Consider the following 25,812-nt stretch of genomic DNA (forward strand, 5'->3'; position numbering starts at 1 on the left):
GGAACAACAGCAACAACGAGCACAAGCAGAGAGCAAATATGATCTTGTGAGCCAGCGGTATCATGCGCTGTCTCTCTGAGAGTCCAGTAGGGTCGCTAATAGCAGTGAGATGGACGATGGATGTGGATTTGGATGTGGATGTCGATATGTTTCCCAGATGGCGGAGTGAACGATGGTCGATTGGGCGGAAGAAATGTGGAGTCCCCGTATCTTGATTGGATGTCTTTCGATGGAATTCGAATCTCGAAGGATAAATCCATCTTCAATTTATCCTACTCTCCACTTGACCATAACACCAATCCACTTTTCAGAGATGAGCGCTATCCTACCCCGTCTGTCTCTCCGATCACCCGTATTCAGATCGCCCTTGAGCGCATCTACGATAGCGCACAGGAGCATATGTACCACCCAGGTCAGACGAGACGTCTTATCCGAACTCGAAAATCAGCTTCATCCTCGAGAATTAATAGAAAGGAAGAGGAAAGAGTTCGAGGAAAAGTATGGAGATAAGCTGAATAAGAAGGTCAAGTCGTGGGTCATCTCTCTTTTTGAGATTCTTTCCATACAGCGCACATGAGTCTAAAGCTGATTTGTGTGAATCGCCATAGTGAAGGAGTTGAGGATCTCGACTCACTCAAATTGAAAGTCCTCGCTCCGTCGGTCAAAGCAGCGTTGAAAGCCAAGAAAGCGAAAGAAGCTGCTGCCGCTGAAGTGAATTTAGAGCAAGAAGAAAAGCAATTCCGAGAAGATGTGAAAGGTCAGCAGAGCGCGAGTGAGAGATTATCGGATGCTGTGGAAAGACGATTGAAAGAGAGAGAAATTAAAAAGAGGCAAGGTATAAGTGCGAGTGGTGAGAATCAGGCGGAAGGTGATAGAGCTGGTATAAAGGTGAGTAAATTTGTCGAGTAACATCTCCTTTTAAGCTGCTAGTCTAATTATAATCAGACCCAAGCTGAGGTTCATGATAATTCAGCCCTTATCATCCATCATCAACCTTCCTCTTATCCATCTCACACCTCACGATGCCAATGCGATCTCCCAAATATGGACAGCTTACCATACTTCCCATCCGACATTGTCCAACTCTTTCCTATCGGCCACTCTACCATCGGCAGTATACAAATCGATGATATCGATTGCCAAACAGAACCCATTCTTCGTCTTACCCCTACCTCGACTTACCGAACCTACGGGTGAAACTCAGGAAGCGAAGAAAGGAGAAGTCAAGACAGACGAATATGAGATGTTCTATCTCCAATGGATATTCCATCCAACCTCGACTGCATCCCTCCCTCCTTCGGACGCTACCAACCCTGAACCTCTACCTCTGACAAGCAGTGTCATTTTCACCCCCTTGGAGGAATTCAAGAAACAGGGTGAATGGGCTCAACCGTACCTCGTTCTCACCCATTATCCTGAACTTGTCCAATCACACGATATTGTATTGATGCGAGGCGAAATATCACCTGCATCTGCTTCTGGTCCAGTAGGATCAACGACGAATCCTGGTTTTTTACTGTCGCAACAACAGGCTCAATTACTTGCTTTGGCACTACAGAGGTTTTACTGTACTTCCATTGAAACCCAGGGGGAAAGTGAAAAGCAAAAGCAGGATAGATTGTCTAGAGCAAATGCGTTGGTGAGCTTCAGGGAAAGACCGGAGGAATGGAGTTGGGAGGGTTTGGTGGAGAAGGCTTATGGTGGTTTGGTATAGATCTTAGAGGTCATGCGTCGATGCATCCAATGCTAGTAGTAGAAGTACTCACGATGCGAAGTAGTAAGTTGAAAATCTTACTGACATGGGATGAGATGGTATTTATCTTTCTACGTATCGATAGACAAGACCGTTCCGAGTTCAGTCAAATCATACCTATACTGATCTTGTCAATTTAGCTACCCATACCAGAAGTATGTAGGATCTTACGCCACTCTTTTGAGAAACCTGATAAACAATCTACTAATTTATCCTATCACTAACATACGTCATAATCTACCTCATAAGGTCCAAGCGCATCAAAAATCATAGAAATCAACGGTAGATAAAACCTCAATATTGTATATCCCTCGATGGCGTAGCTCAATCATCTCCGTACCATAACGGTAAAGATCACTTTCCAGACTTTCATCACAGATATCATCCCTATATCCACAATTATCAAATTGATCAATATCACGTATGTGATAGCGCTATTCCATATGATAGCGCTATTCATGGTATTGATCAACATGATAATTGTGGATATAGGGATGATATCTGTGATAGAATAAATCTGGGGGATACGATTTAACCAATAAGCTCTTCTTCCCCTTCGATAACCCACAGATGGGTAAGAAGGAGAAGAGGAGAGGGACGCGCGATCAATTCTTTTGATGGGCTGGCTTTGGCTTTTTTTTGTTGGAATGTGGTGAGGTCATAGGATGTCGCTCTTGAAAGGAAAGAGAGGTCTGTGCGTAACCATTAACATGACACTTCATGATACGAAATAGAATATTATCTCTTTCATTATCGAGGCAAAGCGTAAGTTGAAAGGGAATAGCAATCTTAAGCAAAAGATTACAACAAGGGTATAAGCTGACGTTATCAATGCATCATTCAAAATGGGATGAATAATTAATCGATATAATGTATATGTCGTAAATTCGCAAACAAAGTTTAGTCTGACTAGAGTATATTCAACCCTTTTTCTTCTTCGTCTGACGCAATTGGTAGTGGATTTCACGTAGTTCGTCGTTGTGGGAGTCGCGTCGTCACTTGCGACCTTCTAGCAGAATTGTTACTATATTCTTTGCGTGAGCCACCGACGGTGTTTGTACAGGCAGTACTGTGAAAATGAATTGTCCTCTGGTAGTCGAAACATCATATCCAATAGATAAGTATCGGAAAATATGATATCTGGTACATCATGTCAATTGGCCAAATGTTCGAAGAACGAAGAAGTAGGGAATATACACAAGCATTGATTTTGGGTATATATACCCAACCAAAGTTTCAACACCTCGATCGAGTTAACGAAAAATGTCTCTGACCCATAACGGTTAATGTCAGAGGAACGAGCCGCCCTCTGCTTGCCCTAGCGACGGCTGCTCGTCCTTCTGGTGCTGGTCCTGCAAAGGACGCTCGATCAATTCTCTTCTTTTCTCTCTTCGATTCAGATATCCAGTTTTGCTTTTTGCGTTCTTTTCGTGACTGTATCATCAAGGCGGGGAAACGTGTTTCAAGGGAAGCGAATAGCGGAAAGATCGGCGCTAATATTCAGTCAATGAATGTGAATTATATATTTGGAAAACGTGTTTGACTTGTATCGAGAATTAGTCAAATAGCTTTGAGAGTTTATCATTCCCCTTTCAGTTTCTTGATGCTCCATAAAGGCATCGCTAAGGCTATCAGATAATTGCACTGCATGTCACTGAACTCGCAAAGTTGACACGATGATCGATGAAGAAACATACTCAGTACGTACGAACTGATATCCTCGATGCGAAAGATTGGTGTACAGCCCGCACCTTCTGGGAAACTCACCTACAGTAAGTCAATTGTGTCATATATATACCTAATTTCACTTTGAAATTTTCGACTGAGTTAGCAAAACATCTTTGAACCATAATGGTTAAGACTGATGTCCAGGTCTCCTCTCTAGGGTCAAGAGGAATCCTGAGTCAAGGTACACCTGTCCGGCAACGGACGCTCGATCAATTCTTTTGTTTCTCATTTGAGTATGTTGTTTGATTTTTGCGTTCTCTCCGACTACCGCCGCCAAGGTCGAGAATCTGTTGACGGATACACGGAATGGTCTGGCCAACCACTCAAAGGATGGGCGTGGATAGGATGAGGTCGAAGAGTGTTTTGATAGATCGATTGCTTTATGACACGTTGTCTATTTCGTCAGCGGTGATGATGGTTCCTGTCCGAGACAAATGAGATCCTAACAGTAAGTCAATCAATACAGTATATGTCAGTACATCTGAGCGATGCTGTATGCAGCAAGCTGATATAGCTTGAGTGTTCATTATAGTCAATACAAGTAAGCTTTACAACCGTGTATCAACACATTCTTCGATACAATACAACCATTTTTAAGGAGAGGATAACAATGGAGCGGGATCATCTGATCATTGCAAATCCCTAGCCATTCTCCTCGTTACAATCTTCCGTCCTTCAATCCCTTTATCAGGTAATTTGACTCTCCAGCTTCGCAATACTTCCCATGCAGACTCAGGTAATGATATCCCTCTTCCGGGCGTAGTCCAATCCAATTTCTCTCCTAATGTCTTGTAGACTTTCTTGAGGATGGGGGAAGGTACAGTAGCGCTCTTAAAGGAAGTGTGATCCACCCATCTATGATCTACTTCATCCCCTTTACATTCCTTCATCCCATCATATCTGTCTTTATACGTCGAATCGTATAGTTTCGGTTGAACAACTAAGAATTCTAGTCGACGTAGGTGATAGAATTGCTCTCCGGTTATTTCATTCAAGTAACTTCGGATGAGTACACCATTGACTCGTTTATCGCACCATTGTGAAGAATCTAATACTTCGCTAGTAGATAGGGAAGAGAGGCAGCTGAATTGTACTGCAAGTAGATTGGGAGCTGCTTGTAGATGTGAGATGACATGGGGAGAGATGGAATTACGAGGTGGTGGTGCTTTAGCCCAATCTGGTGGCGAGAGGTGTCGATACCATTTCGGGGATCTACAGGGAATGAGAATGCTTCGTAGTGAAGGGAAAGGGGGTATGAGGATGTTCTGCCAATAAGATATATGATCATTAGCATCGGTTCAGTCAGAAGAGAACGGGTTATGTGTGAATCAGGTCAGCTCACCTCGATAAATGTCTCACTCTCACACTCTATTGCCTGATTCTGCACCAACACTTCGACATGTTCAAATCCACTTTGAACCAGCTTTTCAAACCACCATCTGGCTTGCAATCCGCCATACCATTCGATCCTCCTCAACTTCTTGTGTTCTCGAAAAGTCTTGATAGCCCGATCGGCTTCCGCGAGGGGAAAAACATCCCAAGCGCTTTCGCCATCATCCGTGAAGCTCACTTTGAGTTCTTCCAAACTATCCGCGGAGCTGATCAGTCCGCAAGCCGTCTCTACAGAGCGAGGATGGAGGTGGTTGAGATGCAAGGTTTTAAGTGAGGGTATCTTAGGTATGGCATTGTCATTAGGATCTGGGAACCAAGATGAATCGGACCAAGAAGGGTTAAGGATTAGTTTGGTGACTGTGGAAGTCCCAATCACATTGACTATACTCTTCATCTGAGCCTGGAAAGATATTGATCCTTCTAGTACTAATTCTAACGTTTGTAATCTACCGATGTTAAGTCCAGTCAATCCGATATAACCAAGAAAGAATGCTGAATCAAGGTACGGATCGTAGTATTCATCTCTTAGATTGATCTCTGGTGATCCCAATCTAATCATCCGAAGATTCCTTCCCACTAGTCTTACAATCTCCTTCAGAGCATCCATTTTCATTTGCTGGTCATCTAGTTGATCTTGACGCATTTGAGGTAATTCCAAGCGCAATTCCCCTACCCAATTACCTCTAGAGGGATGACTTGTCAATGCTGTTGAGACTTGTTTTATCCGGGTCAAGAATTTGAGATTGCGGACGTTCCAGCAGATATCACTATCTTCATCTTTTGACCAACCGATAGACCCTCCTTCCATGTCCATCGTCGACCTGAATCCTACTAAAACATCTTCAATCTCGCGTGTGAGGGAATGCTGTGCCCACCAATCTGGCATAGTATCTTCCCACAGCAGGACTTGTTTATCCCAATTCTCAGGTAGAGACATGTCTACCTTGGACCATATGACCGATTCGGCCGCATCTTGTAATGATTTGGAGACTGATGCTAGGTTGTGTGCATCGGCGACGGATAGGTGACATACTACGCGAAGTTTTAGCTCGAGGGGGAGTCGTTCGATAGGTGCTGATGAGGGAGGATATAGACGGGTTGTAGAGGTTTGGGAATGTGCTGCTAGTGTGAAATTGCGACGCATGGTTGATCACGTTGATTCGTTCTAATCTGAGTGTGACATACATGGGATGAGATGAACAACAATCGATGTCTTGGCCAGTGATGCGATCGAGTGTTGAAACAAGTCAGGCACGTGGTTATCATCCTCTGCCAAGATTAGTCTAGGGTTGCTTGACACGAAACACAGGTAGTAACTATGCTGTTCCATTAATCAGCATAGTTGACCAAGTCTACGAAGTCCGGGCTGTTAGTAGATCACCCAAAGGTCGTAATCGGAGGGGCTTCGGAAGCTTTACGGTGTACAGCATGAGTGTGGGAGTGTGAGTACGACACGCCCTGCGAAGGTGATCCGGTCACTTGCAAACTCTAGATCCCAAGGACCATGCTGTGCGCAAGGTACAATACTCGACGCTATCTATGATATCCCTTATTCAACTTGGAACACCGCTGATGGGCTAACGGCCACCGCAAGGATGCAGCAAATGTCGAGCTAAGCTGCTCGATCAACTATTTAAACTCTACACTTAAGACACTTACGATACTTATACCCTTCCATTTCACAGAAGACTTCTTCGAGCGGATCACCTACAAAAAGAAAAGAATTGCAAGATGACTACTACAGAAATACCAGTCATCCCTTGTCCTCGACCTTTCACCGACCATATCGCAGGTACTGTTAACGGTGTGGATCTTCCTCTTAGGGTTTGGCCTGCTGTCAACAAAGATGGAGAGGTGGAGAGGGGATTGGGGAAGAGACCGTGGTTGATGTGGATCCACGGAGGTGAGTCGACAGTCTGATTTACACCTCTTCGAAGATGGGTACATGCAACGTACTTGAGCTGATACGTCAATTGATCAGGCGCATTCATGTATGGTAAACACTACGTTCCCAACGCATGGGTCATTCCCGCCTGTCGTTCGTTATCATACCATGTCGTTTCAGTATCATACCGATTCGTTCCTCAAGTCTCCCACTACCATATCGTCGATGACATTAAAATAGCTTACCAATGGTGTCGTTCTAAGCTTTCCTCTGTCCTTGCTGAAGATACAGTCGATCTAGAAACATTCGCCGTCGGAGGTGATTCAGCAGGTGGACACCTGGCTTTATGGTGCGGTAATCACTTTTCACCACCTCCTAAGCTCATTCTGGACGTTTACGGTCTATCTGCTCCGGAAGATCCTTTCTATGCCTTAAAAGTCGAGAATCTACCTTTACCCATCCTGGGAACCTCGGAAGAAGACTTAGAGGTAGCGCTCAACGACAGAAGTCCAGAGAATATCGTTGTGACCAGTGCCTTTACTCTGGAATTAGAACCATTTACGACTGTGGAGAATCTCAAGATAGCATGGGGAGTGGCCTACTCACCGACGAAGAAAGATATCGTCAGAGCGGATCTGAATGCTTATACATTCAAGAATGGGTTGAAGATGGGTAATATCTTTAGAATGGATAAGTTTGCAACGGAAGAGGAATATAAGCAAGAATTGAGGAAGTGGGGAGCGATGTATCATATTCAAGAAGATGAACCTTATCCTTCGGTCTTCATACTTCACGGTAAAAACGATACGATCGTCCCTGTAAACCAAAGTTATCAACTTGCTGAGAAACTGAGAAAGATGGATGTCGATGTCGGAGAGAAATACGTTGATGGGATGGATCATATCTTCGAGACTTATCTTGCGGTGAGTACTTGACGATCTTTCTAACCCATTTGATCTTGAATTGGGCGCTGATGGTAGATGTGCGAATAGGGACCGGAAGATCCTATGTGGGATATTGCAATCATACCGCTTATCGAGTTTATGAAGAAACACCTCGGTTAGGTCATTGTCCGTAGGGTTAGGTTGGAACCAAGATACTTCGGATGCACAGATCTTTGAGATATACTGTACAGAGAGTTGTCTAGATGCCCATCTGCGTTGGACGAGCTATCTCACACGAGTGTTAGCGCTAACACTGATTGAGCGATCTACCTGAGAACAGTCAGGGCAAACAACTGTAGCGATCAGAGCGTACCATCGCTCAACTATAGTGATACAACTCTCGGGTGTACAAAGGCAATTTGGTGGGTTTCTCTTGTTCAACGTCCAACGTGACCTTTGATTCATCAGTGATCGTGATGCAGCCTCCAGTCAGGGCTCTGGGTCACTGCTTCACTTCAGCTTTGTCCTAGAGAAGGTAAGACTAGACCCAACCATTTGTCCACTATGTCTGTCTGCCTATCCTTTGTCAATGATCTCAACTTTGATGCTGAAGACATAGCTCATCTGAGTCTGGGCCAGTCAGGGTCTGGTCATTCATTTCACCAATATCTTAAGATGGGGGACACACACAAGTCTGTCTTTAGGGTGGGGGGTAGCAGGCCTGTGCCATTATTTCCTGATTAGGTAATCCTGACGGGAATGGTTGATACCCTTGACCACGCTCCGAAAAACGAGTATAAACCGCTTAAAAGTACCCCATCTCCCATTTCTCATTCACTGCCTCCTCACCATATTCATATCGTATACAGACACATATACGGATTCAGCCTTTCGGTCATCGTACCTCTACTTTGACATCTTGTATCAATGCTCATGGGATACCTCTAGCTCCATTCAGACGAGATTCCTCTGATATATTACGTACCTCTTGAATCATTGTATCTTATCGTAACGCTCCATACAGTATATAGCATCCCATCGCTGACACGATCATATAAACAAACCCATGTCCGTCTCTGCAGAATTAGCCAGGGTCCGTCTCGAACCCAGGCGTGATCAAGATGACAGATCAGATACGAGCAGTATCGCTGAAAGTGAAGATGAGAGTGCGCCATCAGCGGATGATAACGAAGGAGATTACGATGTTGGTGAGTTCACTGTGCGGGGAGCACTCCCACAGTTGCTGACCTGTGTTGATGAAGGGGACGGGCTGACGTTCCCCGTAGATGCTATCAAGTGGGCTAGGTACAAGACTCGAGACGATGCGGGCACGCGATGGGTGAGCCATCGATCTTCTGTAGGAGTGCAGCCACGGGAAAGCTGATACATTGTGTTTCCAGTATTACGGCGTTATAGTAAGTTCTACAATGTGATGAAAGACTGTTGCCTCGTAGCTTACGCTCTTGCAGTGGAATGGTTATCTGAAGACTGGGTCTGAGACGTGAGTGTTACATGTTACATGTCGACATAGGCCTATCCGATAGCTGACGTTTCTTATCAAGTGAAGAGCCTATCAGCTCATTTACCGTCACACCAGGTCAACCAAATCTTATACGAGAGTAAGTCTCCCTTATTTACCAATCAGTCCGCTGCTCATCTCGCGTTCAGGTTCTGGCAAGCCATCGGTAAAACGACTGGGCGTGGAAGACGTGAACCGGAAGGTCAGATGAATGAGATTTACGAGACTCCGCCTGCAACTCTGAGTGAGTATGATGTGTTGCTTTTGCTTGCTCAGTCCGGTTGCCGTCGCTGATAGCTTGATGTAGAGAAATGGTTCCACAACAACAAAACCAGGAAGAACGGTCTCAAGTATGAGAGGAGTTACGAGACGTACAAGCGTCGAAGAGCCAAGGAATTGAAAAGGGAACAACTGGAGAAAGAGGGTAGAGAGATACCCAGCGACCTGTGGACTAAAAAGGCGGACTCAGATTACTACCTCTTCAAGAGACAGTTGAGAGCCAAACGTCGTCAACAGCGGGCTACTGGAGCGGTCAATGGCAATCGACCTACCACCTCTGCTCGTAATTCTCGCTCCATCACTCCTGCAACCTCGCGAGCCTCGACCACTCGTCCGCCAACGGCTCCTTCCCATGCTACTGCTACTTCTACTGCTCCTGCCCCTGCTCCTCCAGCTACCAATTCCTCCGGTAACGCCGTCGTATCTCTTGGCTCACCAGCATCGGAATTTGGATCTGAGTTTAACTCTGATCGCGAAGGCGTCGAGGAGGAATTACGAGCTGAGTCCTCAAACGACGATGATCGACCTCCTCAAATTTCATCGTCAGAAAGAAAAGCACCTACCAAGTCTCCAGTAGCCAGTACTTCCACTTCGCAAGCCAACCATCAAGTGAAGAAAGCAAGGACGGAAGAAACAACTGGTCGACTTGCCAAGGTTGGCAAGATTGCCAAACGAGTGTTATCCCCTCCTCCATCTGCTTCTGAGGTCACCTTCGGCGCTTTGCAAGATGGTATATTCGAGTTGAACCCTACTGCTTCCACTTCTTCATCTGGACCTTCCTCCTCAAATGCTCCTGTCTCGGCTGTCCCAGCACCAATGCCTACTATTCAAGCTACTTCGGCTGGCGACTCGGCTGCTCCGACAGCAAGAAGCATCAACAATTCAGCTTCGACCTCAACTGCACCTACTGCACCACCCCAGCAACCCATGAGCGCTATAAAGGCTACAATGCTGCGAATTGAGGCTGAAAGAGCTGAAGCAGCAAGGAAAGCGTCTATGACCGCCTCGACCGCTCAAGCCGGATCTTCCAGTCGTCCACAGGACAAACCTTTTTCGCCGACTACCGATCAACCCTCTGTTTTCGCACAGAACATGCCTCCCCTCGCATCAGTCGATCCATGCGCGCCTGCGCCCAAGCCGGCTACATTGCCACTCAAACCGATTACACCATTGGCAAATTCGTCTGGTCCGGTTCCCAGTTTCAATCCCGCACCCGTTGCCGGATCTTCCTCCAAAGCTCGTCTACCTTTGCCCGATAAACCCAAGTACGTCCAACCGAAGAAGATTCAGGTGATAGACGACGTAGTCGATCCTCGAGCTGGCCGTAAGGCGAAATCGAACGTCGATGATGGAGGTAGACATCGACCACCTCCCCTGAACAACACTGTGCCTCAACATTCTTCTGCTTTCGTGCCTCGTACAGCTAATCAGAACCAGCAGAATGCCAACAATCAAAACCATTCCGTGAATGGTGCCAGTGTCAGATCACCAATTGTCGATCATTCGCCCACGCTGTATGTCCATATATCATTCTTCTACGAGATCGCTAATCTAATATGCTTTTTAGTCCTACTGGCCCCGCGGCAATGCAATTACCTGCTGATCCAAGAAGAAGAGCAACTCAACCAACGCAAGTATCCCGTGTTTGCTATTGAAGAATCGAAGAATATCTTACAAGTCCGCTAAAACCTAATTGCCTCCCTTACGTAGCTCGAACATCACTCAAAGCGCTCTCCCCACCCCCGCGACAACACCCATACAAGGTACTAAAGACTCAGTACCTATAAACTTCCCCCTCAATCCCATTGATGGACAAGGTGGCTTAGTTACGTTCTCGCCTCAATTGATTTTACGTTCGCCCGGTAAATTCGTTAACGTTATGAAATTCTGCATGACAAATTCTCACTGGGCGGCATACCTCACACCTGCAGCCATGGAGTTCATCAACAGTGGTTGGTCGAACCGCCAGTAAGTCGTCTTTATCATCGTTTCGCCCCAAAACACCGCTAATCGTTAATTTGTCTTTATCAGATTGTGTCCAGATGCAACTCAAGCTTTCTCGGTTCTCGTCCAGTTCCTCCCCCTCGATAACCAACTACGTGACCTTGCCGGAGCAGGTATCACGTCAGGTGGTGGATTGAGCATCAGCTGCTGCCCGCCCAACCCTTACCAAGCTGACGACTGTATCAAATGGAAGACCTGGCTACACGATGTATGCGCAAATACCGATTATCAAGAACTTGTCACACTGTGTGAGCAATACAATCGCAAACTCGGTCCGACTTTCCCATTGATCATCAAAGAAGCAGATTTGGGCAAGATCGAGCTATTGCAAATTGACGATATGAAAAATCTCAGAGCTCGACACCTTACGGATCATACACGATTCGTCTATGTCACCCCTGAAAGGAAACCCACTCCAACGGAAGCAGTGAGTGCTTTATCGTGGCCTCTTCAAAGGAAGAGAAGGATAGCTGACTTTCGCACTTATACGCCCAGGTTGAGTATATATCAGTCGACGATTTCATCAATCTCTTAGCAAGTGGAGATTAATGAGTGCGAGTCGGTCGAAACAAGGCGACCGCCAACAAACGCGAACAAAGGAGGCTGATTCATTTTTTTTTTTTTCACATCAGCCTATATCTGAACCTTGTGAGTTTTATCACACAGATCCCCATGCCATTTGTCCCATCCCACATGTCTCTTCATACCATGTTGCTTCTATCTAGGCCAAGGCCGTCATCCTTTGTGCTGTCATCTGCCTGGTCCTAGTGACCTGGTGTGACAAAATGATTCCTTTGTCCCATCTATGCCCTCCTTTGTCTTAAAGGCAAAGTATCACAGAGAGACATGTCTCAACTACATCCTGTCAAGCACTCCCCTCCTTTAATTCTCCTTTGTTGTGGAATTTTTGTGTTGCTGTGCAAAAAAACATCTTTGGCTGAATTTGTATTCCTTTGTTCTAGCCCGTCTTTGGATTCATTCAGAATAAATATCCCTTCATCCATTCCCAAATTCAGCTGGATTCTTTTGTTCCTGAAAAAAACTCATTCACTCTTATAACGAGTCATATTCTGCCACACCTATCAAAATAATGCCCAAACCTACTTTGTACATCTTTTCCACCCTTTTCCAATTTTTTTTGAGTTTTTCAATTGTCTTGTGTATTCATGGGCTGAATGATTTTTTTTAGTGATTTTGATGTCATTTAAACCTTTTAGTTGATGGGCATTCTATTGTAGAGCATATCCTTTGACAGAAGATGAAGGCTTGTTGACATCCAAGTGAATTTGAAACAAAAATAACAAAAAAATGGAAAATATATACAAAAAAGAAGAAAAAAAAGGTTTATTGAATTTTCTTATTTTCAAATACAACAAAATGATCACTGAGTTTCTTCTGATTTACTTATTTATCTGTTTGTTGATTATGCATGTGAACACTCCCTCTTGTGTCATTAGCCTAGGGGAAGCAAATGCGTAGGTCCGCTTGCGGCGAGCCAGGTGAGCAGTCAGCAGCAATAGCAAACGCACTGTGTTTGACTGCATGCGATCGAGTCTCTGTTATGCATCTGTTGTTTTCGCAAATTGATGCCGGACCGGCGTACTGCGTCGCGACATGTGATGATTGTGGGAATTGGACCATTCAACCGACCAAGACGTCATCTTGGCAGTCAGTGTCGTTTGTGATTACGCAGGTTCACTTCGATCAATCATTCCATCATTCCATCAATTGATTCGATCTCATCTCGCCTGTTCTTGATATCGCCGTCTAGCCGATCTTCCGACGCGAAAAGCGGGACAATCCCTCTTCTCGAATTGAATCATCCTTTCAACCCCTGGAAGATCCTTTGCCCTCGCTCGACTCTTCTCACTTCCGGATCGTATGAGCTGATATCCCACTTCCACCTGGTACCATGACTTCGACCCTCGACAGACCTACCATCTCCTCCTCTTCATCATCATCATCCTCTTCGCTATTGGACATACCCTCCCCTCCAGCTCGATCCGAATCACTTACTCCGAAACATGGTCCATTGGCGCTGAACGCGTTTGAAGCTCTGGAGAATGAGGGACCCTCCCCTGCCGAGGGGGATATACCAGATGGACATGAAGGACGGGAAGAAAGGCTGAGAAGGAGGAATCTAGCTAAAAGCGGTATAGGTATTGACGAGTCCGTGGCGAGTTCAAGTGGGAGTGGGAGTGTGGGATCGCTAGATGTTGAAGATGACGAGAGGGAGAATGAAGGGTTCAAGGGACATAGGAGAAAAAGTTCGTTAGGTGAAGCTAGAAGGAAGATGAGAGATAAGATTAGATCACCTTTGGTTAGTACGATTAAATTGGATGAGTTGAGAGATACTTTGGAAATTGGGATAGAAAAGAAGTGAGTTACTTCGAAATAGATACACGCTCTTGTTCTCCCAACTCCATATCCCCAACTCCTTTGTCGATGACGCATCCACAAATGGAGATTGTTATAACGCTACAAATATCCTTCCAAGAATGCTTTCGTGATTTGAACGAATTATACTCTCAGATCGATAGATTTGGGGTGAGAAGAGAGGGGAGAGATACAGAGCTTACATGACGAAATATAATTCATCTTAGATTCGCACCTCTCAGTATACCACCTCATCGACGACTTCAGACTGCAGCAGTAGCCTTGTGGGCTCTGCTGATCCCAATATGCTTGATCGTATTCCTCTTATGTTTGTGAGTGTGCCATTTCACTTATATATAATGTAGCATCACCCTTTGCATGAAGTCGGACAGCCTTTCGGTTCACTAAACCTTCTGTATATTTTGCAGATCATTTCCTCCATTCTGGGTCGTTCTGATTCCATATCTCATCTGGGCGCAATTCGATACTGCACCGGATTATGGAGGTAGACCAAAAGAATGGGCGAGGAGATTCTTCTTCTGGACATACTTTGCGCGTGAGTCAACTTTATTCCTGTGGTTTCATTTCGATCTAAGCTGACATTTTGTGACATGTAGAATACTATCCTTGCAGGTAGGCTTATACCGTCATTCACATCAGTGAGAGATGGACATGAGCTGACTTGGGCTGAATTCAATTCAACCGATGTATTTAGCATTGTCAAAGTGAGTTATCAGATATGAGTGTCACATGCGTGTTCAACTAACCTCGTTGCGCTATAGGAAGCCGAACTCACACCTGATAGACCCTATCTCTTTGGATACCACCCTCACGGTATCATAGGGATGGGAGCATTCGCAACATTCGCTACAGAAGGAACCAATTTCTCAGAATATTTTCCAGGAATCAAACCTCATCTTCTCACTTTAGGTAAGTCAATCTTCGCACATATCGTCTACCAGTCCAGTGCTTACTTTGATGACATATATGCAGAATCAAACTTCAAGATCCCCTTCTACCGCGATATCCTGATGGCCCATGGGATATGTTCGGTAGCCAAAAAATCATGTGCAAATATCCTTTCACAAGGTCCCGGAACAGCCATCGCGATAGTCATTGGTGGTGCAACCGAATCGCTCTCTGCTCATCCCGGTACGGCTGATTTGACGCTGAAGAGAAGATTCGGATTCGTCAAGATGGCTATAAGGGAGGGCGCGGACTTGGTACCTGTTTTCAGTTTTGGTGAGAATGATGTAAGTGATTCGACCATATGACGAGGCTAAGGGATAGTATAGCTGAAATTGTTGCTAACATGACAAATGATTTCTACTGACAGATATACGAACAGTTGTAAGTCAGCTTCGTTCTTTATTATCGGAGGAAAAAGCTGACAAGGAAAATGACAGGGCAAATGCAAAAGGTTCATGGGTGTACAAGATCCAGAAGAATTTTCAAAAGATGTTTGGATTTACATTACCATTATTTTATGGGAGGGGGTGAGTCACCTGAGGGAACCATCCTATCGCGACAGTGTAGCTAATGTCATGTTCTTTATAGTCTTTTCAATTGTAAGTGTTGACTTCCCACACCCCACTGTTTATGCTGATGATGTTTCTGTTTCCTGGGATCACAGATAATTACGGATTGATGGTAAGCTGCGTACATGCTAATTCGACGTGTTATGGAAGCTCACAGTCATTGTTCTAGCCTTTCCGCCATCCGATCGTCTCAGTCGGTAAGTCCGATAGCACTCGAGAACATTCACCGGTGACTTGCTAACAGCTAGTATAGTCGGCAAACCCATACACGTCAAGAAAGATCCGCATCCTTCTGACGAAGCTGTGCAGGAAATGCAACAGCTGTATATCGAGGAGCTCATGAGGTCAGTTGGTCGTTCACGTTTGATGATTTATTCAAGTTGACATCTTCATCTGTATACAGGATATGGGATAGATACAAGGACCTGTATGCGAGAGGCAGGACTAAGGAATTGACTCTGGTGGAGTAGAAGATAAAAATGTGTAAAAGGACATTCTTCCAGTCCAACAGAGAGTATTGGATCTCTTCCGCATTGAGTGAACATAAGGCTGTATATATCTCAAGAGCTGGCTTTTGGTTTCCTCGTTCTCAGTCCCAGTATCATTTCTCATCGGCAGAAGCAAGCAATCGAGTCATTACATGATGCATTGTTGTATTATCGTTGCTGTATGGTATCAATCTAAGCAGGTGAATTCGAAGTGGACGACCTCCACCCTGGCTGATCACTTTTTTTTCTGGTTCTTGTTTTTGTTTTCGACTTTTTCTTCGAAGTGCTGCTTATTCAACATTGTGTTTTATCATATCATATCACAAAACATCTTGCATTTGGAACATCTCATCTTCTCTCTCCCGAATGGTCTTGGCTCAGTCGAATAGACTCTCAGAATGAACATTGCTGTACGTTGTCTATCTTCTATACATGGTACCAATCCAGTATGTGTCAACCAACTGATCATGGTGATTAGACGTATATACCTCCGAGTGAGCAGGATCCAAACGATTTGGCGTGGATGAGAGAAGCTCTGAATATGGTATGTCACCTCATTCTACGAGATGAGACTCGATCTTGTTTGGTGTCAGTTTGAATTGATTGAGCGATGTTCACACACAGGCAGAAGAAGCATTGGCGAACGACGAGGTACCTGTAGGTTGTGTGTTTGTGAAAGATGGAAATGCGATCGCCCGAGCTAGAAATAGGACGAATGAGTGGAGAAATGTGAGTGCCGACATTCGCTATAAGTTGATCGGTCCACTCAATGTGTTGCTAGAAGGTATGATGCTGACTTCCATCTTATTTGTGTTATTCCAGGCAACCCTCCATGCAGAATTGGAAGCTATAGACCATCTTTTACCTTTCCACCCTGCACCACTGAGCACGATCACCCTCTACGTGACTGTCGAACCTTGTGTGATGTGTGCCTCTGCACTCAGGCAGATAGGTATAGGGAGGGTCGTATATGGCTGTGGGAACGATAGGTTCGGTGGATGTGGGAGTGTGATTGATGTGAATAGCTCGTGAGTCAACTTGTATCAAGACTTCATCAACAAAGGCTAGAGGGTAGCTGATAGTTTCAATTCACGTATCTAGCCCTCGCTTGAATACACACCCTGCATATATAGCTGAAGGAGGATATTATAGGGAAGAAGCGATCATGCTCTTGAGGAGGTTTTACATGTCCCAGAATCCAAATGGTGCGTATTTGAACATTACTTATGGTCGTGTCGATGAACTTGGATCCTTCCAAATCTGCATGATCCGCATGATTCCCCTTTTGGGTTCTGAAACCTGAGACTGACAGACCTGTTGTATCTATAGCACCCAAACCAAAAGCTAAAGCCACTAGAGTACTCAAAACGGACATTGCACCCGTTCCTTCCACACCTTCATCGTCCAGACCACCATCAACCACTCCGCTCAAACGAAACACATCTTCTTCAACTCTCATCACCCCTTCTTCGGGCACTTCGACCCCCGCGTTGGAGATACCGCCCAGTGACTCAACGACTACGGACGAGTTTGTAGGGTCTATGGACAGCCAGAAAACCATATTACCCATTGGATCAACTATCGCGAGTACACCTATACCAGGACCAATAGATTGAATCTTCATCATGACGTCAATTGCATGTTTATGGTACATGGAGAGAATGATAGATGCCATTGTAAGAATATAATTATACTTGAATTGAATTTGTACATTAAAATATCATAATCATGGATGAACAAACGCGATTATCTAAAGATTTCAACCCGAGCATTAGCTCGTGTCTTTATCTTTGTGGAGAAGACAGCACTTACATCTTCTTTATACAGGATCATCAATTTCTCCAATTCCCTCTTAGGTAAACCCGTCCTATAACTTATCTCTTCGAAGGTTGTCATCCCATCTAGATATTGTACAACTCTGTTTCGCAGACAGAGTAAACAGATCAGATCATATATCAGTATTAGTATTCTTACAATCGAATTGCCTAGGTTGAGTCTAAGACGTCACTTACAAATCAAATTTACTAGCTGTCACTTCATCGTTCCCTTCTCTAATCACTCTCAACCACCTAGCTTCCTCTTTCTGCGCACGGGAAGGTCTAAATATGAAACTACTTTCGAATTTCGGTATCTCAGCTTTGGAAGGTTCTTCCACATCAACCTTGAAGTTCTGAAATTCCGCATGGTGAGATTGATTCTCTATATCTTCATCGCTGTCCATTTCCAATGCTGGATCGTAATCCATATACGATTGTTCCATCCTACTGGGCTTTTTAGGTGATGGGACAGTAATGGAATCGAGAGGGTTGGAAGTAGGATGAATACTAGCTCTAGGTGTAATCATCTCTTCGGAATCTTCAATAACTTGGATGGTTGGTGAATTATTTACTGCTGCAAGATCCCGCTCTTTTTCCTTTTCCTTTTGAAGGTTTAACCATTTCTCTCTACGTCTCTTCCATAATCTCTTCCAAGCTTCAATTTTCACTTCTTTCCTTGCGTATACTCTTGCACGAGTGTGCACTTGGACAACCAGGTCTTGCTTCAGTAGCCATATCAATGCGGACATGTATAATCGACGGGTGGACATATCGGGATCTGAAGGTAGGAGATCACGGAATGGTGTAGGGGATGAGGATATTTGGGAGATGAATGCTGTGAATGGTGGTAAGGTTGGGAATTCACGTGAGAAGCGAGCGGTATATTGTTCAATCGACACTCTGAAATACATTGACGGACCTCAATGACGAACTTGATGCAATGACATTTCATAACTCACGTATGTTCATCTACTGTCGTAGGCATGACGATAGTCCTCAGTCTGGTGTTGATCACATCCACCAGTATGGCCTTTTTGTTCTCGACTAACTCTCTAGCAAGCGGGATGACTATCGCTTCCAGGTCGAAACGTAATAGATGAGCGATATCGACGAGTCTAGAGCGATGTCGATATTAGCAATACTTCTTCAAATTTGGAAGTTGTTGATGTACATCTCCATGTAGCTTTGGAGCAGAAACTTACGGTTTCGTGACATCGCAAGCCTCAATGAGCGATTTCATCAACTGCTGTTCATCCTCCTGATCCTGCGTAGTTGCAATCGTACCTTTCGAGCCCCTTCTATCTCCAGGTATACTCGGATTCTGACCTTCCATACCTACACCCAAGCCAATGATAGCCGTACTGATCTCGCTCGCTCTTTCAGTCGCGTCATCATCGATGAGCAAGAGAGTTTGCCAAGGTTCGACCCGAAGTTCAGGTCTTCTGATAGGTGTGGTTGGGTCATCCCAATCTTCATCATCGCTATCTGATCCTTCCGACTCGGAATACTCGTCCATCTCGCCCCAATGAGCCCATGCCTCGTCTGCATCAACCACCTTGGGCGAGAGAACGGTGTTGATTGTCATATCTGCTAGATGAGTGGTGATGGTTGTAGGTAAATACGAATGTAGTGGATTGGCAGGTTGAGTCTTCAATTGATGTAGTCTCAAGAAAAGGGAGTTGAGATTACGATCGAGAGGCATGTTGGCATACATCCATCTACAGCAGTCCGTCACGTCAACGCCTACGATACGATAAAAGATATGTTCAGCTACCTCTTATGCAGTGGTTACCTTAAAAGCATATTGAATGGCTACACTCACCCTCTGACAGACATTTCTCCTTATATTTCGCCATCGTCCAAGTTTGTTTTCCTATGAAGTTGCTCTCGCACTGCAACTTCCAAGCTGCCGCAGTCCATTTGAACGCTATCTCCCTGTATATCTCATCGTACATCCCCAACGTCTGATGATGATGCTCGTCGTGAGCTTCCGTACCAGGCTTAGGATCAGGTTTATCAATAATCAACACTAGATGAAACATGTTCAGGTTGGGCGTATCATCTTTTTCCTTTTCGGTGCTGGTTGTAGAAGCAGGAGCAGGTATTTCTGGAGAAGATTGAGAAGAGTTTTCTTTGTTGTTTTCTACCAGTGGACCTAAACTTGAAGCTTTAGATGAGGAAATCAACTGCTGTTCTCTTGTTCTTCTTCCTCTAGAAGGTCTATCATCCTGATCTGGATCGACTTCATCTAAATCCTCATCGTTGGGTATCTCCCATTTTCCATCTGCGTTGGAACAAACCGGATGACCTAAGAATACTACTGACCCAACGCAGATTTCAAATTTCCTATTACATGCTGCTCTGGGAGGAGTCAACATATCACTCAAAAAATCTAAATGATACCCTAAAGCATAGTTGTATTGAGAATCAATCTTCTCTCTTTCCTTCTCTCCTTTACTCTTGTTATCGCTATTGTTGTTGGTGGTGTCGGTGATAGTAGCATTGGTAGTACTTCCTGAATTTCTTCTTGAATCATCCATCATCATACTACTATCTATTGATCTCAATGCCGAATGATCTTTACTGAGGCTGTTACCGTTGATCGTGTTCGTGTTATTATCTTCACGTTGGTTCTGATTAGTCCAAACCACATCATAATCACTATCCTCATCTGAACTAGTCCCATCACCATCACCATCCTCATCATCCTCATCGGAGTTGTCGGAATCGTTGACTTGCTTAGTAGCTTCATAGTACATAGGATGTATTTTGTTCTTCTGATTCCGACGATTGTTTCTGTTTCTGGAAGTTATCGAACCAGCCGATGAAGTTTTGGTATTAATCTCTGCACCACCAAACAATCTACGTCGGAGGGCGTTGTTTGCGCCTATGTGAGGGTTCTTATAGTCGACGTCGAAATCTGTTGCGGTGAATGTAGCCGAGGGATAGATAGGTTGGGCAAGTCGGATGTTGGGAGAAGCTGGATCAGGAGGGTATCGGAAGACTGCTCTGCCCCGCGATGACGAGGTGACGAGCAGCAGACCGAGTATGTTTTCTGCCATGGTGAGGGTAGACTGAAGGTCGGTGTCCTGGGCTATATGAGAATGGAGCAGGGCATTATTGACGATAGCTCAAATCGATGAGGTGTCAAGGGTAGATCAAGAATAAATGGAGAGTGAGTTCGGATTGATAACCGAGTTGTGGATGTTGTTGTTCGGTGATCGTCCTCGTTGCGATTTGTTGACATCCATCCTTGAACCTCTCCTCAGTCCACACCTCTACATATTTTTACACTGACCTCAATCATCACCACGTCGATCAAGGAAGTATTAAGCAATCTACCAATATGCTTCTAGACGGACCATCATGCCTCCCAGTCATGGACCCTATCAACCTATACTCCTTCTACCCCTATCCAATTTCACCTAGATCTCACGTCCACTCGACTCTCTTTCCTTCTTCAGATCCCAATTCAAGCTCAAATTCAAGCTCAACCTCAAAGCAGCATCCCTTTTCTAAAGGCACCAAAGAAGTGGTCAAGCAGACGACTCGACATCAAGTGCAAGAGTCGATGAGACGAGCTGAAAGACGCGCTCTGATGGGAAGACGACCCACGGGTGTAGGGTTGAGTAGGGATGATGATGAAGTTATCAACGAGGAGGATATGTTGGATCATGAGCAGGTGAGTGATGGATATCTCACATATCAACTCAATTCTCTCTTTTAGATTGGTTGAGCTGAATCACCGGCTCCGGTACGATATACAGCACGATATCAACATGTTTGGTCACAGGTTCTTATTACCTCTTGGACGTAGGCTGACCCAGATGGAAATGGACGCTGCACCGGTGAGTAGTCGCTGTCGCTTGTAATATTCATCTAATATATCCATACACATGTACAATCAAGAAGACGGTGTATCGCTGACTATGTCCCGCTGTCAAAGTCACCGTCACCGTCCGAACACGACCACGAAAGACGTCAAGAGGATCATACGATGGGATCACCAATGATGGAAACTCAGATCCAGGGTGAACAAGATGATGAAGATGATGAGGAAGATGGTGGTCAAGTAGATTTGGATGCTAGTATTGAAGATCTAGATAATAGTGAGATGGTAGATGAAGGCGAAGAAGAGGGAAGTATGGAAGAGGAGTAAGAGTGAAAGTAGCAATAAGTGTATCATCACAATTGGAAGATTGACCAATGTACCACAAAGCATCATTTCTGAAGACGAGCGAAGTAATGAGCGAGGTGATGTATTGCATATATCATTAACGACTATATATTGTATTAGATAGATTACTCAAGATGAATTTATGATGACAGAAGACAAGTATGTACAGTTTGTGATGCAGGGTATAGTATATATGTATACGTTCGATATCCTCCTATCATAGTCCCAAAGCAGAAAGCTCATCTTATCACTTTGCAAATACAAAATCTACACTCCTGGGAGCTAAGAACGATATAGCAGGGAGATGATAAGTCAGTCAATGGGAAATATCGTAGCCGTCGACGGAATGTTTTTAGGTAGATCACTCACCAGGTCCAAAAGTGATCTTCTCAGGTATTTCAACACCGTCACCAGTAATATCCAAAAGCCTGACTTTCAACGCTAATTCAGCCAATATCTTTTCAAGTAAAATCAATTGTCAGCTGATGTCTCAATCTCCCGTCACTATTCATGCGCTCGCTTACATGAATATAGTCAGCCGATTCTTTACTCGCCATCCCACTTTCCCCTCTCAACACTCTAATACCATCCGTCCATTCTGCCAATTGAGCAGCATGGATCGCATCAAGATCTAACAAACTCGCATCGCCTTCACCTATTATCGAGAATGATAGCTTGGATACCAAGTTGGGCGATCTCGAGTTGACTGCGCAGCCTGTCTGAGGTCGAACAGAGGTGATAGACGAAATTTCGACTGAGAGTCCAGGATTAATAGGTGTATCATCCCATTTCCACTGGATCCGGACTCACTTCGTTCTCTCAACGATTCAAATGGTGGATTATCGATTCTCTGGGAGAACTCGTCCCATGCGATCACACGTCGATTCGGTGACTGCGCTCAGTGTTGTCAGTCACCTCCTCTAGCAACCATCGGACTGAAGTCGAGTGGGTTTATGTAAACTCACCAAACGCAAGAATCGTAATGGTTTCTGTGCATTTGGTCTGACGCTTGACATCACACCTGGTACGATGACCTGAGCAGAGTTGAACCAACCGCCTTGAAGCATACATCCGATTCTGTGAAAGAAGGGGCGTCCTCCATCAGCGATCGTATCATGCATATGGACTCAAGACATAGGATGAAGACTGAGATGGGGCATACCTCTGCTCCGAAAGGACCTCATAGCCTTCCCTACCCAGCTTATCCCTCAACTCCCTAACAGCCAATCTAGACATCATGCCATCTTCCTTCTCGAGTAATTCCATCTGTCTATCCCTTATCGTCCTATACTCAGTAGCTAGGAAGTCCTGTTCCAAGTTCAACCAAGTTTTGTTCCCTTCGTCAGAAAGGGACAAGCGAATTTGTGATCTGACGAGAAATGAGACTTTTGGGAAATCTGGTGCTTGAGAAGCTGATTCTGACCACATTCTACATAAAATTTGCTCAGTAGATTATCTTGCAATTGCAGGACTAGTAAAGACAGAATCTTACCTCAGAAAAAAGCGTAATACCAGTTGATGCAATTTCGAGAAATTCAATAGAAATAATTGAAAATTCGATGGGGAGTGATGGCCTGCCTGAGATACTTTATAATGCTCGCATAATATCTTGACGCACTCATGACTGATTACACACATAAGCAATGGCGTTCGTCTTCAGTATAAGCAACTTACCTTGCTTTACCAATCGGACAACGCCTTTCAGCGGGTTTAGCTTGTTGTTCCATGACGAGCTATATTCATTCCATTAGCTCCTCTTGTCACTTAGAACACAGAACAAATGGTGCTGTTCGATTAAATCACATTATGGAAGCTTTCTTCATGGGTAGCGAAATAGTGCTATGCCAGAACCATGAAATCATCAGCTTTCTATTGAGATACTAAAGTATGGTATGACTCACCAAACATTCCAATCCTAATTCACCTACATCCCTGAACATCTCCATCTCCATCATGAACCCAGCTTCGTCCTCTCCATCAAGACATAACCCAATCTTCTGCCATCCAGCTGCAGTCCTCGCCATACCTGTCTTCCTGTGTCCATTCGAGGTCGTTAGATCTTGTTCTTGTGCTAGTCGACCGTATTCCCATAATTCGCGTAACATCTTTTCCTGGTGGGGGTTTGTTCCTGGTCGAACAGGTCTGAGTCGAGTGTTTTGTAAAATCACACCATAACGGGCTTGGAAATTAAGTATTTGAGGTTCCACAACGTTATTCTGGGAAGTTGGCATGAGACGCTATGATGCCATATTGTCAATATATCAGCCAGACAGGTTCGTGACGATATGATAGTGCGACAGGTGAACTTACCGACACGTATCGTCGTACACTGAGATGTTCCAAAATGGCTACCAGTTCAGGATACTGTTTCGAGTTGTCTTGATGTCCTGATCGAAGGCACGAGTTGATCAAACCCAAGCTGCATAGCAGGCCAAACTCGTTCATCAGCTCAAGTATTGCGATAGTATGGCCTCTAAGAGCTTGACTTACCTCTGAGCTACCAGTTCCAGATCACCGGTACCTTCCAGCCTCTTGACCACAACCTTGAAGAATAGCTCCACACCATTCAGTCCGTTGTTCCCTTCCGCTTCTGGTATAAGACGTTTAATTCTATTATATATCCTGTCAAATCCATATCCATCACCGTTACCGTTACCGTTCCCATTGGACTGCTCTTTGGCCTTTCCTTTACGATCTTTCTTAGTTTGTCCATAAGGCGTAGAAGGTAATTTCATTCCTGGGATATTATTATTGTTTCCATTTGACGATAATTGAGGAGAAGATATGACCAGTTTACGTATAATAGCTGTACTTGGTCGAAGGATGTTAGGTTGAGTTGCAGTAATGACGATATTGAGTATCCTGTCGATGAAGGTATTGGATAAATCGCCCCAACCTGATTCGAATTCTAATATACCTCGAATACCTTGTAAAGCGTACTAAGCACGAATCAGACGTTCAGCGGCCTAGTAACCCCCGTCCGAAGTAAAATAGTTTGTGAACGTATGACTTACAGCTAGACTATTTCCTGTCAAACCACCTTCACCTCTCTCCAAAAACTTGACCAACATCCTCATACCTCCCTTCAACATGAACTCCACAGCAAAATCTTCCTCTTTGATGTATTTCTGTAAATTGAACAAAGCCAATTTGAGTGGTATGGCATCTGCTGAACTAGGTACATCCACCGTACTGTCTCCTAGAGATATACGGTGAATGGATGATTTCAGAGAGGTTACCACTAATAGTGCTTCTGTCGCTGGTGAAGGTACTAGCCTATAACAGCATACTCCAGTCAGTCCAAGCAGTACGAGAAGAGAGGGGTAAGACTCACTTTAGAACATCATGGTTGTACACTTTACTAGGTAAGTTATTCTGAGTTACCAAATTATCCGCTTCGTCCCTCAGACAAAGTGTGATATGATGTTCCTTCGTGCCAAAAGAAGTAGACATGATTTCGACTATATAAGCTACACGCTATGAATCCCCATCAGTAGCTCGTCAGCTCAACTCTAATGCGAGTTTGTAGGCCTCACGTACAGCTTCTGGGTCTATACGAGCTGGTATTTTTCGGCCTACAAGGTGATGATATATGAGCTGGTAAAACTGGTGATACACGATCGAGTCCATGGATCGACCCACCTTTATAAGTTACCATGTTGGTTGGGATTGCCCCTCGTCTTGTGACAGGGGTAGGAGCAGGTGGTTGTGACATCTTGACGGTCACCGCTCGCTATCTGGAGATTCCTGTATCACTCTTGCAGATTGCTTTGCCTTCCACAGCTCTCGCTGACGATGTGATTGATTTGAAGGTGATGACGCAGAAGGTAGGAAACAGGTAATGTTGTTGAATGCCTTATCTTGACGACGATTCCCAGTCATTCAACATTCTATAAGAAGGTTCAGGCACGAGTCGATGACATTCAACGATAACAGTGACATTGATCAACTCCTTCACTCTTCAGGCTTCTT

The 25,812-nt window shown here is 44.6% G+C and overlaps 9 protein-coding genes across 9 annotated transcripts; 6 read left to right on the plus strand and 3 right to left on the minus strand.

Moving 5' to 3' along the window:
• Positions 1-313: 313 nt before the first annotated feature.
• On the plus strand, positions 314-1,714 carry L199_001921 (uncharacterized protein; the record flags this gene model as incomplete). The annotated part of the gene is made up of 3 exons (XM_064887673.1): positions 314-531; positions 609-888; positions 974-1,714. The coding sequence occupies 3 exons, from the start codon at positions 314-316 to the stop codon at positions 1,712-1,714; spliced, it is 1,239 nt and encodes a 412-aa protein (XP_064743745.1).
• A 2,396-nt stretch (positions 1,715-4,110) lies between these two features.
• L199_001922 (uncharacterized protein) lies at positions 4,111-6,017 on the minus strand (the record flags this gene model as incomplete). Its single annotated transcript, XM_064887674.1, has 2 exons — positions 4,111-4,746; positions 4,824-6,017. 2 exons carry the CDS (start codon positions 6,015-6,017, stop codon positions 4,111-4,113), a joined length of 1,830 nt encoding a protein of 609 aa, XP_064743746.1.
• A 587-nt stretch (positions 6,018-6,604) lies between these two features.
• L199_001923 (uncharacterized protein) lies at positions 6,605-7,822 on the plus strand (the record flags this gene model as incomplete). The annotated part of the gene is made up of 3 exons (XM_064887675.1): positions 6,605-6,776; positions 6,855-7,681; positions 7,751-7,822. 3 exons carry the CDS (start codon positions 6,605-6,607, stop codon positions 7,820-7,822), a joined length of 1,071 nt encoding a protein of 356 aa, XP_064743747.1.
• Positions 7,823-8,708: 886 nt separating this feature from the next.
• On the plus strand, positions 8,709-11,993 carry L199_001924 (uncharacterized protein; the record flags this gene model as incomplete). Its single annotated transcript, XM_064887676.1, has 11 exons — positions 8,709-8,850; positions 8,929-8,981; positions 9,043-9,057; positions 9,112-9,143; positions 9,205-9,261; positions 9,311-9,405; positions 9,469-10,954; positions 11,008-11,070; positions 11,151-11,408; positions 11,472-11,871; positions 11,940-11,993. The coding sequence occupies 11 exons, from the start codon at positions 8,709-8,711 to the stop codon at positions 11,991-11,993; spliced, it is 2,655 nt and encodes an 884-aa protein (XP_064743748.1).
• Positions 11,994-13,356: 1,363 nt separating this feature from the next.
• L199_001925 (uncharacterized protein) lies at positions 13,357-15,828 on the plus strand (the record flags this gene model as incomplete). The annotated part of the gene is made up of 14 exons (XM_064887677.1): positions 13,357-13,823; positions 14,048-14,152; positions 14,249-14,376; positions 14,438-14,453; positions 14,536-14,545; positions 14,603-14,750; positions 14,814-15,073; positions 15,157-15,170; positions 15,227-15,316; positions 15,378-15,388; positions 15,454-15,470; positions 15,528-15,555; positions 15,603-15,702; positions 15,762-15,828. The coding sequence occupies 14 exons, from the start codon at positions 13,357-13,359 to the stop codon at positions 15,826-15,828; spliced, it is 1,461 nt and encodes a 486-aa protein (XP_064743749.1).
• Positions 15,829-16,244: 416 nt separating this feature from the next.
• On the plus strand, positions 16,245-17,462 carry L199_001926 (uncharacterized protein; the record flags this gene model as incomplete). Its single annotated transcript, XM_064887678.1, has 6 exons — positions 16,245-16,256; positions 16,325-16,390; positions 16,471-16,575; positions 16,669-16,874; positions 16,948-17,051; positions 17,176-17,462. The coding sequence occupies 6 exons, from the start codon at positions 16,245-16,247 to the stop codon at positions 17,460-17,462; spliced, it is 780 nt and encodes a 259-aa protein (XP_064743750.1).
• Positions 17,463-17,572: 110 nt separating this feature from the next.
• Positions 17,573-20,725, minus strand: L199_001927 (uncharacterized protein; the record flags this gene model as incomplete). The annotated part of the gene is made up of 6 exons (XM_064887679.1): positions 17,573-17,596; positions 17,659-17,764; positions 17,859-18,563; positions 18,623-18,778; positions 18,866-19,406; positions 19,486-20,725. The coding sequence occupies 6 exons, from the start codon at positions 20,723-20,725 to the stop codon at positions 17,573-17,575; spliced, it is 2,772 nt and encodes a 923-aa protein (XP_064743751.1).
• A 284-nt stretch (positions 20,726-21,009) lies between these two features.
• Positions 21,010-21,822, plus strand: L199_001928 (uncharacterized protein; the record flags this gene model as incomplete). Its single annotated transcript, XM_064887680.1, has 3 exons — positions 21,010-21,345; positions 21,431-21,511; positions 21,610-21,822. 3 exons carry the CDS (start codon positions 21,010-21,012, stop codon positions 21,820-21,822), a joined length of 630 nt encoding a protein of 209 aa, XP_064743752.1.
• Positions 21,823-22,087: 265 nt separating this feature from the next.
• Positions 22,088-25,555, minus strand: L199_001929 (uncharacterized protein; the record flags this gene model as incomplete). The annotated part of the gene is made up of 16 exons (XM_064887681.1): positions 22,088-22,122; positions 22,210-22,297; positions 22,365-22,594; positions 22,651-22,732; positions 22,806-22,917; positions 23,003-23,269; positions 23,333-23,464; positions 23,515-23,573; positions 23,644-23,679; positions 23,742-24,077; positions 24,151-24,259; positions 24,331-24,779; positions 24,855-25,116; positions 25,175-25,317; positions 25,381-25,415; positions 25,483-25,555. 16 exons carry the CDS (start codon positions 25,553-25,555, stop codon positions 22,088-22,090), a joined length of 2,448 nt encoding a protein of 815 aa, XP_064743753.1.
• Positions 25,556-25,812: the final 257 nt, after the last annotated feature.

Source organism: Kwoniella botswanensis, chromosome 1 (genome assembly GCF_036426115.1).
Source record: "Kwoniella botswanensis chromosome 1, complete sequence".
NCBI classification, from domain to species: domain Eukaryota; kingdom Fungi; phylum Basidiomycota; class Tremellomycetes; order Tremellales; family Cryptococcaceae; genus Kwoniella; species Kwoniella botswanensis.